Source organism: Toxotes jaculatrix, chromosome 24 (genome assembly GCF_017976425.1).
Source record: "Toxotes jaculatrix isolate fToxJac2 chromosome 24, fToxJac2.pri, whole genome shotgun sequence".
NCBI lineage: Eukaryota > Metazoa > Chordata > Actinopteri > Toxotidae > Toxotes > Toxotes jaculatrix.
In genome coordinates, this window is record NC_054417.1 from 2,692,951 (window position 1) to 2,709,503 (window position 16,553).

The 16,553-nt window shown below is 43.1% G+C and overlaps 1 protein-coding gene across 3 annotated transcripts in view; it reads right to left on the minus strand.

Annotated features, from left to right (window-relative positions):
• Positions 1–4,635: 4,635 nt before the first annotated feature.
• Positions 4,636–16,553, minus strand: part of atp11a (ATPase phospholipid transporting 11A) — a 33,731-nt gene continuing 21,813 nt past the window's right edge. The window contains exons 19-31 of one of the 3 annotated variants that reach the window (XM_041032221.1): positions 15,971–16,152; positions 15,547–15,798; positions 15,274–15,451; positions 15,073–15,175; positions 14,851–14,996; positions 14,651–14,710; positions 14,411–14,538; positions 13,855–13,990; positions 11,606–11,671; positions 11,362–11,465; positions 11,095–11,260; positions 9,747–9,850; positions 8,662–8,791 (exon numbers count right to left, since the gene is read on the minus strand). In XM_041032221.1, the coding sequence (XP_040888155.1) occupies positions 9,761–9,850; positions 11,095–11,260; positions 11,362–11,465; positions 11,606–11,671; positions 13,855–13,990; positions 14,411–14,538; positions 14,651–14,710; positions 14,851–14,996; positions 15,073–15,175; positions 15,274–15,451; positions 15,547–15,798; positions 15,971–16,152 (1,611 nt within the window). In that variant the 3' untranslated portion in view covers positions 8,662–8,791; positions 9,747–9,760. Of the gene's footprint in view, positions 8,792–9,746; positions 9,851–9,883; positions 10,288–11,094; positions 11,261–11,361; positions 11,466–11,605; positions 11,672–13,854; positions 13,991–14,410; positions 14,539–14,650; positions 14,711–14,850; positions 14,997–15,072; positions 15,176–15,273; positions 15,452–15,546; positions 15,799–15,970; positions 16,153–16,553 lie in introns of those variants that run through there. The other 2 variants (XM_041032220.1, XM_041032222.1) reach the window with 2 other exon arrangements.

Consider the following 16,553-nt stretch of genomic DNA (forward strand, 5'->3'; position numbering starts at 1 on the left):
ACTCGGACGAGCATGGCAGGTGCTTCAGAACATGATACACGGGCGTAGAGTTTCCGAATGAAGCATCAATCATTGCCAGTTTCTGACTTGGTTAAAGTTAATCTAAGACAGATGATGGCTGCTAACGACTCAAGGCATCTGAAACATAACAGCAGCAAACAAACACATAGTGGGTAGCATTTCAACCAAAAGCTGTTTGTGCACACAACTAACACAAAGCCACAGTTTGACCAGAGCGAGTAAAGCAATATGATCACGAGGAAACGCTCTGACTCCCAGTGAAGTTCGACAAGTGAAAAGGCTGAATTTTACCCCTCGCCCTGCTGTCAGTGCCAGAGCAGGGACAGAGGACAGGCGACATTTATTGACAACGGCTGCTCCGCTCGATAAGAAGGGGCATAAAATCAATCAACCTGATTGGTAGACAGCAGTGAGGGTGGAGAAGGAGAGTACAGAGGGCTGGAGAGGAAGTCGTAGAGCAGAGAAAGGGCTAAATATAAAAATAAAAAAATGAAGGAGGAGATGGGAGGTTTGATTGCTGGGATGGAGGGAGGAGAACACAGAGTGGACAATGGTCAGGAGAGGAGGGAAGACTTCCTCTGTGGTAGTTAAACACTTCAGAATATAATTTAGTGTCTGAATCACCACTTTCTGTTTAGTTATTGGAGAGAAAAAGAAATGAGTTCACAGCAGAAAACAGCAGGAAAATGTCAGCTTTGTGCCTCTGGCACTTGGACTCCACTCAGCACTGAGAACGGGGATGCACACTAATCAGATTAGTTTGTATCTGCACTTGTAAGAGGAGACAGTCAGCGGCGCGATGCAACACAGTCCCATATTTAGCCTCAGACGACATGAAACAGGCCGTCACCTCTCTCCTGTCTCCAGAATTTAAACCACAGGGACCGGACTGAGGCCGGCTCGGTCAACTCCTTTTACCTGAGTAACTTTAAGGCAGCACATCATGTCAATGCATGGGCCAAATACACAACCTGCACACTCTTATCTACATGACTGCAACACAGAGTGTGGTCAACAACAACAACAACAACAAAGGCCTACAGCACTCTAGTTTTTTTTTATAAAGTTCATTACTCCACATGCAGCACAGCTTGAAAACAGGACAAGACCTGTGCACCAGCAGCTTGCAGGGCCTCTGCACAGCCCACCCACAATAACAACAATAAACAGGCGACTGGACAACAAACAAACACCTGGCTTCTTTTTTCAAAACACCACTCAACAACAGCAACAACAATAGCAACACGTATTCAGGTAAACAGGAAGCAAAACACATCCACATAGTAAACAACAGCAACACATACACGCAGGAAGCCAGGGGGAGACGTTTAACCGTCAGTAAAGACACAGACAGGGTGTATCTGACTCACAGTTGATGTCCTCTCTGCTCTCTGTCGCATCTCAACGTCCACGTCCACCTGCTGCCGTGACAGTCGCTGTGTTTGTTTTGTGGACAGAGCAGTCCCCCTCTTCTCTCTGTCTCTGTCTGGACCCATCCGTCTTTCGACAAACCTCGTTGGCTGGTGTCTTTAGCACAGGAAAACTTAAAGTTAACTAAACTTAAAGTTATCTTAAATTTACGTTACACGTTGTTTTGTTTGTTATTTACCTGTTGTTTATGAGTGTGACATGTGAGATATGTCCTCTCCACGGTCTCACGGTTATCGATACTGTTTGACGCTTTACAAACTTTTAACCAGCTGCTGATAATTATCACTGCGGCTGCAACGCCCCCGTTTCACCACACTGACCGGCTCCCATTGACCCGCCGTTACAACCCAGAGGGGCGCTGTTTCCCCTGTTCCAGGAGAACTCAATGGAAAAATGAGCGTCTGTCACATGACAAAGAAACTCATTAAATCTTTTTTACTAAAACGACTCTTTTAAAATAGTCTTATTTATATTAAAGTGACTGTATTTAGGTGAAGTTCAGACGTGTTGCCTTAATTCATTTATGGAGATATTCAACGTTTAAAAACATCTCATATTAACACTATATTAACAGAATACATGCTGATTTCAACTCAGTAAATGGAGCAGCTGATTTGAATTTATTAAGGTACACAGATATTAACAACAAACAAAACAATGAATGGCAATTTACAGTGTATATAGTATTTTACATACGTTTATTCAGTCTTCTACTCATGATTGTACAGTAAACTGCAGGGAAAAAAGAAAAAACACATTAAGGAAAGTGTTAATTAAATGGCTGTCAAGAGTTAGTATGTTTTAAAATGTATTTTTCCATCAATCCTCCTAAAGTGTTATTTTGAATTAGTTATTCTTTCCTGTATTTATTTGAAAATGTTCTTCTTGCTCATAATGTATAGGCCATGAAATCATCTGCAGCTCAGATGTGGAGAGAATTAAGCTGTGGCCTTGAGAGAAAACTGTGTGTGCATACAGTCCATTGTTCATGTGTACTCCAGATGACGCCTACAGCCCCCTCAGCATTCAGCTAACAAGAAGTCTTTAAGGCTCAGATTGTCTTGTATTGTATTTGACTGTGTTGTGCGTCAGGACATTGAGAGAGTGACAAAGACATGACAAGACAAGAGGACAGATGGAATAAAGTTTCTGCACAATTTCCCTCGTTCAGACGAGATGCAGAGGCTGAAGGTGATGAAAAATCTGACTGGAGCAGGAGATGAGATGGAGAAAGAAGGAGCCGATCACAGATTCGTTTACTGAAACAATAAAAAATGTTAAAATCCTCCAGAAGATTTTCAGTGTTTGTGTTAAAGCTTCCCTCCTGATGAATGTGTGTGTGCATCCATCCTCAAAACAACTCCTTTTAAAAGCCATAATAATGCCCTTTGTATGGACAAAAGGGAAGCACCACTCCCGTCAAAAAAAGAAAAAACAAAAAAGTGTGTACTGAGTCATAAACAATCGGTGGCAAATAACAGCAATTTCACAGCTAATTCGTAGATTTCACGTGTGGATGCCTCCATCACCTCCCTCCATTTAATGCTGTGAATAGAGACACACGCTGACATTACAGCCATGAGATGAGACTCACTGTGTGTGAGTGTGTGTGTGTGGCCATGTGTGTGAAGGTTGGAGGTCTTAGGTCTAACGATTTAAGCCTAGTTTGAGTGTCAGACCTACTGCTGGGCTCAGACATGTGCAGCAGTGCACACACACACACTCTGTTGTTCCTGCAGGTGTCAAAACGGCTGCAGTTGAGAGCTGATTGTTAATTGATAATTAAATTAACAAATCGATTCCCTTAAATAACAAGCCAACGCAGCCAGAGTGCATGAGGAAAACACTTATTCACTTTCTCTTGTATTTTCTCAGGAGTTGGATGAGAAGATCCAGACCACTCTCATCTCTAAATGACATGTTGTGGTTTTACATAAGGTCTATGTGTTCTTGGCTCTGTGTGTGTGGCACCTCACAGGATTACTGACTTATTTTTAAGTCACCTGTTGATGCAAAGTTGCAGCCTCTGATTCTGGGACATTTCTCTGCCAGAGCAATTTCCATCTCTACCATGTCATTCTGTGGATCTGCTCGACACACTGGGTGTTTTCATGTGATTGGGGGAGTGAATTCATCTTCGCCTAACGTTCTTTGTCACAGCCCTCACCGCCTTATAAAAGTGCGTTATGTCTCACTAATGTGCTTCAAGCGATCCAGCCTCAGGCAGTTTGACATGAAGGAAGTCTAAACAGGTGGTGAAGAGGTTTTAAAGGACTTGGTTGCACCTTAAATTACACCTCCCACCTGTTTACATATTTTAGCATCTATACTAAGTAATACCGTATAAAAATGAAATCAAAGGTAGACACCGTATATTTATAGTTTAAGTTTTCCGTGGTGTTGGAGTTGATGAAATAGTCGGTAAAACGTTAAGACTTTGGTCGTTCTGCTCTCATTTTGAAAAATGACTGAATGAGTCATTACAGTTTAACTTGGTAGAAACAGCTGCTGAATAAAACCAGCTTGGGGACGAAGGTAGACTATGCACTGGAAACACACTGCTACTTCTCAACATCTACTTATATGCAATTTTTTTCTCCTCTTCCCTTGATTTCACCTCTTGACAGTCGTGCCCTACATATTTCTCCATCCTTGTCAGACACACTAGCAGGTCTCATCGGCTGCCAGCTGTGGAGGAGAGGACGTGGAGATCAGCGCAGATGAGAAGTGAAAAGGATGAAGGGGATCCAATCGATCTAAAACCTCCATCCTAATCTTGTTTGACATCCTCAGATGGTGCAGACGGCAGCCCTGAAGCAACTTTAGGGAAGATGTTAAATCTAAAAATTGTCCAATTTTTTTTTTTTTTTTTTTAACCAATTCCCTGTCATTTTCAACACAGCTGGTGATTTAGTTTGAGAAAACACAGCAAATGTGAACTCAGGCTGGTTTGATCCACATGCTCTGAATTCTCCTCCTGAAACATCCTTTCGATCGTATTTCATCAGCGTCAGATATTTGGAAACTCTTCAGGTGCGTTTGATTTGTCAGCTCAGATCTTCAAAGGCTACCAGAGAGGCCTGACGCATCAGAAACACTCTGCTGCATCCCTGTGGCTGATGCATGAAGCGCAGCCGCCGTAACTCGTGAAAAAGAATTATCCCAGGATTTTTAGATTTTCCACTTATGGGTTTTTATTTTCAAGCAAATGTACAGTTGTTTGCTGCTGACAGCTACAGAAAGGTTGGCAAAAATCCACAAGTAAATCTTGATATGACTCTGTTAAAAACTGTATACAAAAAGACCCCAAAACTGTACATCAATTAACATAACTACATTTATATACTGTATATATACTGTATCTGAGTGTACAGCGATTATAGATACCGTTGGTTATGAGAATAGAATACTATACAATAATACATTGTAAAAGAGAATAGATAACATTCTGTTTGAAGGCTGTCAGTTTAGGTGGTCTTGAAAGACCAGGACAGTTTGGACAAGAGGTACAGCAAGACCTTGAATCCACCATTAATGGCTTTGAAAATTTCTACAGCAAAGTGTCAGTCATCAGACAAGACGGCGCAGTGCAGGGGTGTATCTGAGCTAACACCACAGAAATCTCTCCTTTTGTCTTTTTAAATCTTTAAAGCTATAAATACATACATGTCCAGTGTTGTTTTATCACAACCCAGTGCGGTTGTTTGAATATTCTTCTACACAAATAAGACACACATCAAGTAGAGTCTCCAGAAAAAGTAAAAAACAAAAAGGGTAACAAATAACCACATGATCTCTAACATACGTACAGAGACGTATATCCAGACAGAGGTACAGGACGTACCTGTCTGTCTCACCTCACATGCAGAAGGGGCTGATGGCAATAACTCATACTCTGATAAAAGACTCCCAGATGCCTCTCAGAGCCAATAATCAGCCAATCACCAACAATTAAAGCTTCTGATTTTGTTCTTATCACTTATGGATTCAAGTGGAGAAACATGATCAGTTTTTAAGATACTGAATACTGGCACAAACATCTCCCTTCAAGAGCCCGTATCTGTCAAAGCCCAGTTTGAAATCACACACACTCAGTCACATGTTTACATTCACAATCCTGAGCACATTAAAGGGCCAGTTCACCCAAATTACAAAGCAAAATCACCATGCACTATTTTCTCACATACATCTATTTATATCATGCCATGCAGAGTAGTTTTGGTTTTATTTTTCCAAGTTTGGAGATATGTATCTCTGCCTTCACACCAATACAATGGAGGAGCATCTCTCTGCTCAGAAACAATGTTTTTTCTTTTCTAATTTGGCTGAACTGACCCTTTAATTAGCAAATCGCATGGATTTTACCTCTGAATCCAACAGTATAAGAATCCTTTGTTTTACTGTTTAAATAAATACTGAAAATAGAAAACCATAATCTTGAGAACAAGTCAGACATTAAAGGAAACGTACACAGAATATTTTTTTTAGAAATCCCAGTTTGTAACACTGATCGACTGCAGCTGACTGATCACACAGAGCTGGAGCTCTTCAAGTTTTCTGTGCCTTTAAAGTAAAGATTAAATAAACCATCTGATATCATTCCAGTGTGCTCTGACCACCGAGTGAGACCCTCACTCACTTTTTATGTGGTAAATTTTTATACTTTATACATTAACGAAAACAGTAAAAATAACATTTCAGAGACAGATGCCCTCCTGGACATATATAAAAAAAATCGAGTAAAAACAATAAAAAACAGATATTAAACATAAGTCTTTGAATGTTTTGGTTCGTAATTAGTTTGTTCATCGATTGTGTATCAGCTGTAATATTTCAGTGCTGCACTTGTTCCGAATGCGTCTTCTTGGACAGTAGAACCTGCGTCAAATTAATTTTTACATTCACCTTTTTCCTCATTGTCTCAGTCTCTCTTCAGTTAAGCATCCTTACATCCATCATCTGCAGTGCTTTTCCATCCAAATGCCTATTATCAGGAGTAAATTTACCATAAAAGCAAGCAAAGACAGTTCAGCACAGAGAGAGAAACTACCACAAGGCACCTAATGTAAAGCAGCTACAAGTATCTCTAGCAGCAACAAGGCTTTGGTTCATAAAAGAACTATTAAAAAGTAGAGCATGAAATATAATTTCTACTCCGTCTCACAATGGACGCGTACATGGATGGATGGACGGACAGGACGGATGGAGGAATGGCAGAGAGAGGGTGATGATGAGGACGGATGGAGGCTGCTGTCACAGAGGTAGGAAAACTTCCACATCACTTCAGCAGAGGGAGAATGAGAGAAAGACAGAAAGAGAGAGGGAGCGATAGCTGGAAACAAAGAGAACAGATAAGTGTAAGACAGAATTCAGAGGCTGAGCTGTGAAGGCCCTTTTCAAGGTAGAGAATCTCACTGCACTCTCATAACACAACCATAAGGCTTTTAAGAGCTTGACAACTAAGCAATTAGGAGCTATAATCCATCTAACCTGCAAACTAAAAACCACCAATATGTTCTGTTGACAACATGAGGTGGAACATCTGAATTTCTAACATGTGCAGTTTGTGTGTAACAGAATAAAACCTGAACTATCAGTGGATATTTCAGTGTTACAGACATGATTTCCTGGAATGTGTGTGTGTGTGTGTGTGTTCTCTTTAATAGATGGCTTTATAACCGATGAGCAAATCTCAGAAATACTATTAACTATTTATTTAAGGCATCAAGTCGTTTGGAGCACTTGACAGAATCCTTGCGTTGTGATTGGTATGTTCATATGTTCACTTTTGAGTTGCTAAAAAAAAAAGACTTCTCCAAACTCAACAACTGACTTGTAGACAACACAGTTCCTCTTTCCTCTGGCTCTTTGGTTCGTAATAATCTCTCTGGTATTTACAAGGTGACATTAAGGCATCAAGACGTCACACAGCCATCTCTACTGGATTCTATCACTAAAACAATAAGGCATAAAAAAAAAAAACTTAGCTTCTCAGCATCATAGATAAATATAAGATGAACGTCTTATAGTTAAAGTGCTTCAAAGACAATAAGAGAAGAAGAAACAGCACACACACACACACACTAACACAACCACTAGCTATAAGCACACAGATACACACACATCTATCACGACAAAGACTAGACTACCTACATGTGAGTTTAAAAGCTTCAAAGTGTTGGAAGTGGAGCTAAAGTTGGTCTTTTTTTCCTCTGAGACATGACACACACTGATGAACAAAACAGGAAAAATGACCAGCTCAGATCCACAGTTCAAACACTGACGCTTCACTGCTCTACTACACCACTCCTTACAGTGCTGTAGGATCTGACCCCAGAGTCCTACGGAGTGTTTCGGGATAATATGTTTGCACAAAGGCAACACCAGTTAGTCCTAAAAAGAGGCAGAACAGACAGATGGAGAGAAGAAAAGACAGAGAGATGGTAAGAAATGAAAGAAAAAAAGAAAATGTTTGGTCAGAGAAAGTCTGTGCAGTCATCTTCATCACCATCATCATCATCATTGTCGTCAGCACAATTCCAGTCACAACACATCATGATCATCCCCGTAGTTGTTGTTTTTAAAAAGTCATATAAACCCTAATAATTAGAGAAAAGTACACTTCAGCTGCCTGCTGTGAAGGGCAGGCAGACGTAAAGGGCCAGTGCTCGTATTTTCAGTGTGACATAACACATCAAACATCAGTATGACATCAGTACACTGAGCCCTTTGCACGACGTGGCGGCGAGCAAGGCTCTGTGGATGCTGTCCTTTCCCAGAGTCGTCCCATAATTCTTTGTGCCACACACATGCTGCTGACCCTCACTGTAATCCCATACAGATGGATTACAGACGCCCGCCTTTAGCAACTTAGTCCATCGTTTGACTGCAGCCGAGTTACATAAATAAACTCAGTTATGTCTGAGTGACTTTCTTTCCCAGCTCTGTGAGCAGTGGACCAATTTATCAGAATCACTCATTTGTTCAGTTCAACTCCAAATGGATGCCGTTGCGTCTCATATGAGAATAAATGAACAGACAACTAAACGGAAATAAATTAGACTGAGGTCTCGGGCCCCGCCCCGCTGTAAGCCTGTCCCTGCCTTGGGTGGCGGGAGCCGTCTGCGAATCGGAGGAGGGGGGTGAAGGTGCAGTAGTCTGGCGTTTTTTGCCAGCGTGTGAACATGACTTTCTTTTCAAAGGGTTCAGACCTTCGAGGGTTTGGGGCGTTCCTTTGGTTGCCCGAGCCTCGCCGGTGGCTGCCAGCCTTGGAAGGGGCATGGAGAGATGCCAGGGGGGTGAACTCGGAGAGCTGGCCCTTGTAGAGTTTATCAGCGTTCTGCATGAAGAGGGGGGGGGGGGGAGACAGAGACGGGAGAGACGGAGAGACAAAGTAAAAACAGATGAGAAAACATGCCACTTGTGGAGTAATGTAGAGAGCTCTCAGAGAGACACATTGAGGAGACAGTGTTACCCCAGCTGGCCAAAATTCACACTGTGATATGCTTCACTAAAAATTTTGTTTAGTCTGGAGCTGTTTTTTCTTTTGTTTTTTTTGTGGTTTGAGCCACTGCTTCTCCGCACACTGATGTTATGACTGTGTGCTTCAAACTTTGTGGCAGCAGTTCGAGGAGCAGAGACTAGAGAACGTGAGCTTCAGCTGAAGCAGGAGTGTGGTTAAAGAAAAAAATACTAACTGAGCTCCTGAAAAACAAGGCAGGACAGTTTCCTGCATCAGTAACCTGACCCTGCATTACCAGACAATTCAGTTGTTTACATGATTGAATTAATAAAGTATTGCATTGCCTTTAACCTAATTGTCCAGCTGTGATGATAATGTCCCCTTGTGCTCTTTTTAGACACAAGCGATGCAACCCAAGCACATTACACATGAATGCAGAAAGAACCAAACCATGCAAATGGAAAACTGAGAGCTAAACATGCATGAGCGCTCGGTCCCACTGCCAGCGAGCAGTCTTCTGCCTCTGTAGCGATGCTGACGTGTGTCAGTAGAGGGCGCCAGAGCTCCATGTAAAGAATTACCCAGAGGGATGCAGGTGAATTATACGATACCTGGAGAATTCTGGGATCACTGGACTTTTCAGACGTTCACAAACACATACAAACTCATGTGTTAGTTAAGTACAATGTCCAAATGTCCAATCTGGCACAACATACCAGCAGAGTAAAACCCATCACTGCAGGATGTTAATGTCACCCACCATTACATAACCCAACCATTACACACACACACCCCGACCCACACACACACAGTGGCAGGGTGTGTCTTTTACCGTGCTGAAGCCCTCTAGGCTTCTGTGACAGCTACTCCATCTAGTAACGAGTCAGAGCTCTGGTAGGTCAGGGCCCTCTCAAACCCTTTTTTATCCCTCACACGCTGTGGACACACACATACACGCAAACACAAACACACACATTCAGTGACAAACACATTTCGGGTCTACCATCTACACATAAAGACACACATATTCTAACCTTTGCATTAAAAGAAAACTGATTTCTAAAACACATCATGCTTCACATTCACTGCATTTACACCACAGCTTTGATGTTTGTGTAGATGCAGACGTAGATGAACTGGCATGCGATCGGACCAACATGAGAGTCACTTCATGCAAAATACAGGGGTGAGGAGAAAGTAAGGACATAGAAAAAGGAAAATACAGAGAGAAACAGGGATGTTACACAAGTCAGAGACAGGAGGAAAGGCAGAGGGTCACCTCCAGGAGGGCTGGGTTAGAAACTGATTCTGCTGGAGGTCTGAGACAGCATAAAGATGGTGGAGGGCTCGGAAGCAAGGCACCGACGCTTAGTCTGCCACGGAGGAGAACCAGAGGGAGGGAGGGATACGGCAGGAGAGGAGGATGTGGAAGGGAGGAACCAGGAGGTGAGAGGGAGGAGTGAACAGGGAGAAGGGAAACAGTTAGAGCTCTGAAGATCAGTCAGATCTGTCAAAGTGTCACAGGATCAGTTTATGAGCTTTAAAGCAGAAAGTTCTTATTCAGCTTCCCAGGACAGGCTGAGTTATACACACAGTCTCCACACTCAAACAGACGAGAGTCAAAGCAGCAGAATATCTCAGCAGGAGTTTGGTTATTTGCTCCTCACAAAGGTTTTTCAGGTCACTGGAAGGCAAACATTCAAACCTCACTGCAAACAAACACAACAGACTGTGTACATCTACTTTCCTGATACACTGATGTCACTGCAGCAGGTGATTTAACGATGCAGACAATCATGCAGGCCTGGTGGAAAGTCCCTAAATATCCCTGTGCTGCACCTGCACCTAACATACCATCAGTGCTTCGCTTTGCAGCCTGGGAGCGGCCGACTCACCCCCAGGATCTGCAGCTTTACTAACTCTCACTCTTAATCAAATATTTTGATTAATAAAAATACATACACTCTCTCTGTCTGACTTGGGAGTGAAAGGAGCACTGCACACACACACACAGAGGAGCTTCCTGACTTACATCCAGCAGAGCAGGGACATAGCCAAAGCCAGAGTACATCTGCTGACCCACAGTCATCAGTTTTTATGGTCACTTGCATTTTGATTAATATTCTCCATACAAACAGTGTAATGTACAGTATGTTATGTGCACAGATTAATGTGCCCACCTGTATGCGTTCAGTGGTGGTGGGCCACAGCGCCCTCCAGATCACCTTCTTTACCACATCTGGCAACAAACTGGCTGTTATCAGAAGGATTATACTGAGCCAGGCCGGACCACTGGACAACATCTGCATGAACACGTAGTACATCCTCTGGTAGTTGAGGAAGGGCCTGGAGGAGAGGAGAGGGTGTAACAGCAGCAGTAACTTTAAGAAATCCATCCAGCTTTATTTAAAAAACATGGAATGTAAAAGCATGTTTTCAAAACCCACCAGATGATTCCTCCCCACAGCAGAGAGAAGACCACAAAGAAAATCAGCGAGCCCCAGATGACAAAATGGTTGATCCAGGTCCAGTAATGAGTATCCAGAGCCAGCTACAGGAGAGACAGGAGACATGAGACTTGTCCAATTTTGAATTTTATAGCTCACAGTAAATCCAGCCTTCCCTGGGTGCGTCTGTGAGTGCAGATACTGTCCATACTGCATGTGTGTGTGTGTGTCTGTATGTGTTTACCTTGAACGTAACAGTGAAGACTAGCACAGTGAAGACGAGCGTCCCAAACGTCCAGTTTCCAAACATCTGCAAAAGAAAAGCGACAACAGCTGCTGTTAGAGACACGTTTCTAACGTAAGAATTTTAATGTTCAGCACATTTAGCGACAAATAAAATTCCCTTTGAAGGTCATTCATACTGTCAGTGAGTGAGTTTTGTTGCCACTTATTGTAAAGTGTCACACAATCATGTGGAAACTGAACAGATTCAAAGCAACTGACTGAAACTGCCTAAAAACCTTTTTTACACCTGTAACATGCGTCACAGGTGAAATGACTGTAATCAGGAAAAAATCATGAACTACACTTAGCAACAGTTTCTGCAGGTCTGGTGAGAATATGGTGAGAAACTGAAGTGCAGATATTCAATAAGGAATCAATCAATCAAACAGATGGCAGGGAGTTCAGATAGCAACATTCAGGTGGAGCATAGATCGTCAGATGACTGATGAATGGGAAATATGTAATGATGTGCATGTCATTCTGCCAGGGTAACGTGTTACATGTGCTACATGTACCACTGAGATATGAACAAAGCCAACTCATGAAGCAGGGCGGCCTCTCTGCTGCCGTTCACACCGAGCGTCCTCAGATGTGGACGTTTCACGTGTTTAAGACGCTCTCTGCTCTTTGCGACTGAAGGTTACAGGGCTCATCGATACTGTGTCCAAGATCAACAGCGGGCCTATAAATAGTCCTGATGGTTCGTAACCACAAATGTGACAATGTTCTTCTGCTCTGAGCGGAGCACCATCAGCTGAGGGAGAATTAGATTAGAAAAATGGCTAAACGTCTCCAATGTCATGTAATGGAAGCAGGAGCGCAAATCTTTTTTTCTGTATTCATTTATCCTGTGCTTTTAACTGAACACACACACACAATGCACGCACAACGCATAGCTAAGGTGTTTGAGCACTACATTAACACATAAGCATGGTTCTAGGAAAAGGTGGGTCACTACACAAAAGCCTACAGCTGTTTTATCTACAGCAGGCGCTAAGGGCTGGACGTGTGATGGATGGTGTACGGATGACGGGTGGTTCAGCTTCAGACTGTGTGACGGGACGAAGCAGGAAATTGGAAAGTGAAACTAGGGAGAGATGAGAGAGAGACAGGGACAGGCTTACCATCTGTGTGTTGGTTGTCATTAGCTGGGAGGAGGAAAGAGAAGCAAAAAGAAAAAGCAACACAAAGGTAAGAGAGGAGGAAGAAGAAGAGGAGAAGGCCAGAAGAAGAAAATCATAATGAAAGAAACAACAGTTCTGTGGCTGGAGAAGACAAAAAGAAAAATTAGATGCAAAAAATAAGTGAAATCAGGCAACTCAAGGCAAACTCCAAACGGTTTCTGGGAGAGCAACGCTTCTCGAAAATGAAAGGAAACAAACCGAGAACACAGAGGAAGATGGTGGAAAACCCGCCATGCTGTCGTGTCTTGGATGTGAATGGAAGAACGTCTGTCATCTTTTATAAATACAGTACATATAAACCTGTAAGTCTGCTAAAATGATTCTTTACTCAGGGGAACACGTTAGCACAGCAGCCTTCAAACTTTTACTGCCTTTTTTTTCTGCAATCAAATGCACAGTGGAAAAGAAGTTATTCTGTGAGTCACCGGGCTGGGAAAGTACCAAACGTTTACCGTCACTGGATTTTCTGAGAGTGAGCTGCAAGTGTTGCATTTTGGAGTAAGGGTAAATGTCTGGTATCTCAGAAACAAGTGAAAACAGTACAGCTTTATTAATGTTGCCTCGTGCTACAACTCTACCTGTGCTCACTACATCTGAGACACTGTAAAATGAAGTGCTACTGAATAAAAGACCACCTTTAAATCTGAGCTGCTATCAAATCTCTCAGATGCTTCATGGTAAGAAAGAAAATGGAAGTCTGTGTCATAACAACTGCAGTTACACCTTAAACCAAGGGAAAAAAAAGTTTGTGAATAAGATGAGATTTAATCCAGAAGGAAAAATGTCTTTGCTTAATGTTTAATGATAAACTGAAAACATCCTCAAAAGACAGAGAAAGACAAATGACAAGCAGCAAATTAAAGATGTGGCTGCGCCTGTCGAGAATGTGCAAAAATAAACGTCTTCATCCAGCAGAATGTGGATATTTTTGTATAAATCAAAACCATTTTTAAGTTTAAAAAAAAGATCTCGACTGAATTAAAAACGGTCTGACTATGAGCTGGCACAGATGAACGTGTGTTACCTGTCCATTGCTGGTGAAGGTGGTGTTGTCAAACAGGAAGTAAGCACCAAAGAACATCACGATGGCGTCGTATACACCGAGGATGGTCCAATATATGAAGATGGGCCACCGCAGCAAAGAGTTCTTAGCAATATCTCTGTGATGATTAACACAACAGGACAGTAAACATCATGAATCACCCACGAGCCTCATTATTTTAGACAAGAGACGAGGGTCACACCATGAGAAAAGAAGGAGCGAAGCCTGGGAGGAAAAACGCTTCATCTAATCATGTGAATCCTCGGGTTTTCACTTTGTCCGAGCTGTGACCAAACTGAATCTATGAAAAACAAGTTCAGTGGGAGGTGTCTGCCCCGTGAGGCCTGATCTGAGTGTTTTTAACAAATGTCTCCTTTGCGTGGATGTAACATCGACAGAAAATGTTTGTGCCTGCAGTTTATGAGGAACTAAATGAGTTAGTATGGTTTTGCTTATAAAAATAAAAAAAAACATCAGGTAAAAAATAACTGCTGAATGCAGATTTTGTATCTGTGCCTTGTTAGATACCAACACTGACCTATACAGAGATGGGTCCTTCTTCAGGATGTCCATGTTAATGTGCTGCTCTATGAGGCTGTAGAGCAGAATGGGCAGCGAGGTGAAGCTGATGTTGTACAGAGTTAAGTAGGCTGTGTCGTACAGCGGCTGGGGAGAAGCACAGAGAGCAGGCTTTCATTTCATTTTTCCTTCATTCATAAAGACTGTTTAGTTTAGTTTGGGTGCTTGTGCGTGTGTGTCAGTGTGAGTGTGTGTTTACTTGTTGTGAGAAGCCACAGAAGAACTGGTAGAGGAACTGGGGGAAGATGAAACACACATTCTGGGGGAAAAGACACAAAATAAATGAGAGATTAAAAGAAACAGTTATTTAAAGTCATGCAATGAATTAAAATGCTTTATACCAAGTTAAAAAAAACCAAAGTCTTAAACTACTCGTCCTAAACAAAACACTGTTCCTACCTTGTAGAAGAAGTATTGCACAAGTTCAGAGATGCGTATGTAGTAATAGTGTCCGTGGACGAGCAGCATCTTCTTGAGGTGTTTGAACTTTGGGATGGCGTAGTCACTGTTCCTCACTGCCTGACGACCCTCTTTACCCATAATGCCTGCAGAGGCAGACAGAGGTTCGTCATTTCCTGGTTTTTCAGATTAAATTAAAGCAGCCAGAGCCAGAGCACTAACCAATGCCAACGTGGGCCTCCAGGATCATGCTGACATCATTAGCTCCGTCTCCAATGGCCAGTGTGATTGGATGCTCCTTGGAGGCTTTGATCAGCTTCACAATCTAGAAAGGAAGGCACGACAAAGCACAAGTCACATGACGCCCAGGAGCTCCTACAGCACAAAACATTAACCTCCGTGTGTTACAGACTCTCTCTGTACCTGAGCTTTCTGCAGCGGCGCCATTCGACAGCAGAGCACAGCGCTGCAGTTGCGGCAGATTTCCAGGAAGATCTCTTTGTAGTTCCCTGAGTTTGAGTCCTCCTGGCCGGGCCTCATCACCGCAGAGAGGGTGGCTCCATCAATGATCAGACCGTAGTCAGTACAGTCACCTGATAAACTAGACAAACACAAGACTAGTTAACACTCAGGGAAACATAACTAGTATGAGTTACCCTGTAAACTTAGGTATGAGTCTCAAACGCAGACACACACCCAGAGAACGTGTCCCTGGTCATGCCTCCGTGCTGCCTGAGGACAGTCCTGCTCAGGTCAAACAGGACATCGTGCAGGCTCTGCTCCTCCGTGCGTTTGGTGGTCAGCTCCAGGATCTGGGTGTTGCGATGGAAGAGCTTGCTGGCATAGCAGGTCGCAGCCGCCGTCTCCATCTTATCTCCGGTCAGCACCCACACCTTCATACCAGCCTTGTGGAGAGACTCGATGGTGTCCGCCGCTTTGTCCTGGAGCCTGTGGTGGAGGAAAGAGAGGAAACACACCGACATGTTTGGAAGTGAAGGTTTTAAATGCACAAAATAAATCTTCAAAGTAGTCTTTAGATGCAACAACATACAATGTGACACAGAATCAGGAGTTAGTGCAAAAGCAAAGACTGGATTCCTATACAAAGTAGGTCATCCACCTGTCCTCCACTGCAGTGGCTCCCAGCAGTATCAGGTCTTTCTCTATAATGTCATAGGCCTCCGCCAGTCGCTTGTCCCGGTCCTGTAGAGCCAACTTGGCCCCGCTGAGCAGGTGGCAAACCTCCTGGTACTGTTCAGGGCTCAGAGGCCTGTAGGCAACACAAAGTGTCCTCAGACCCTCCTGGAGGAGAAAACAGATTCAGACAGGGTTAGACTGATGCACCGAGGAAGGATTAAACACATGAATCCCCCAACTGTTTCTGGAAGATCCCAAACAAACAGCAAACTACAGACACTCAGAGTTTGGTCTCTGAATGAGTGTGCGTGTGTGTGTGGGCAGCGACCGCGCTTTCTATGTGAGCCTCACTGGAACAACACCCGCCACAGATCAATGTGTTTCCACTGAAAACTGCGGTTTATCTGCAGCTGCAACCACGCCATGACGTCTGAGTGACCTGTTTTCCACAACAGGTTCAGATCACGTTAGAGAGCTCATCTTCAGCCTTCAGCTGCTGCAGCATCATGAAATACATGTTGCAGCTGATGGCCACGCTGGAGCCTTAATTGTATAAATTAACCATG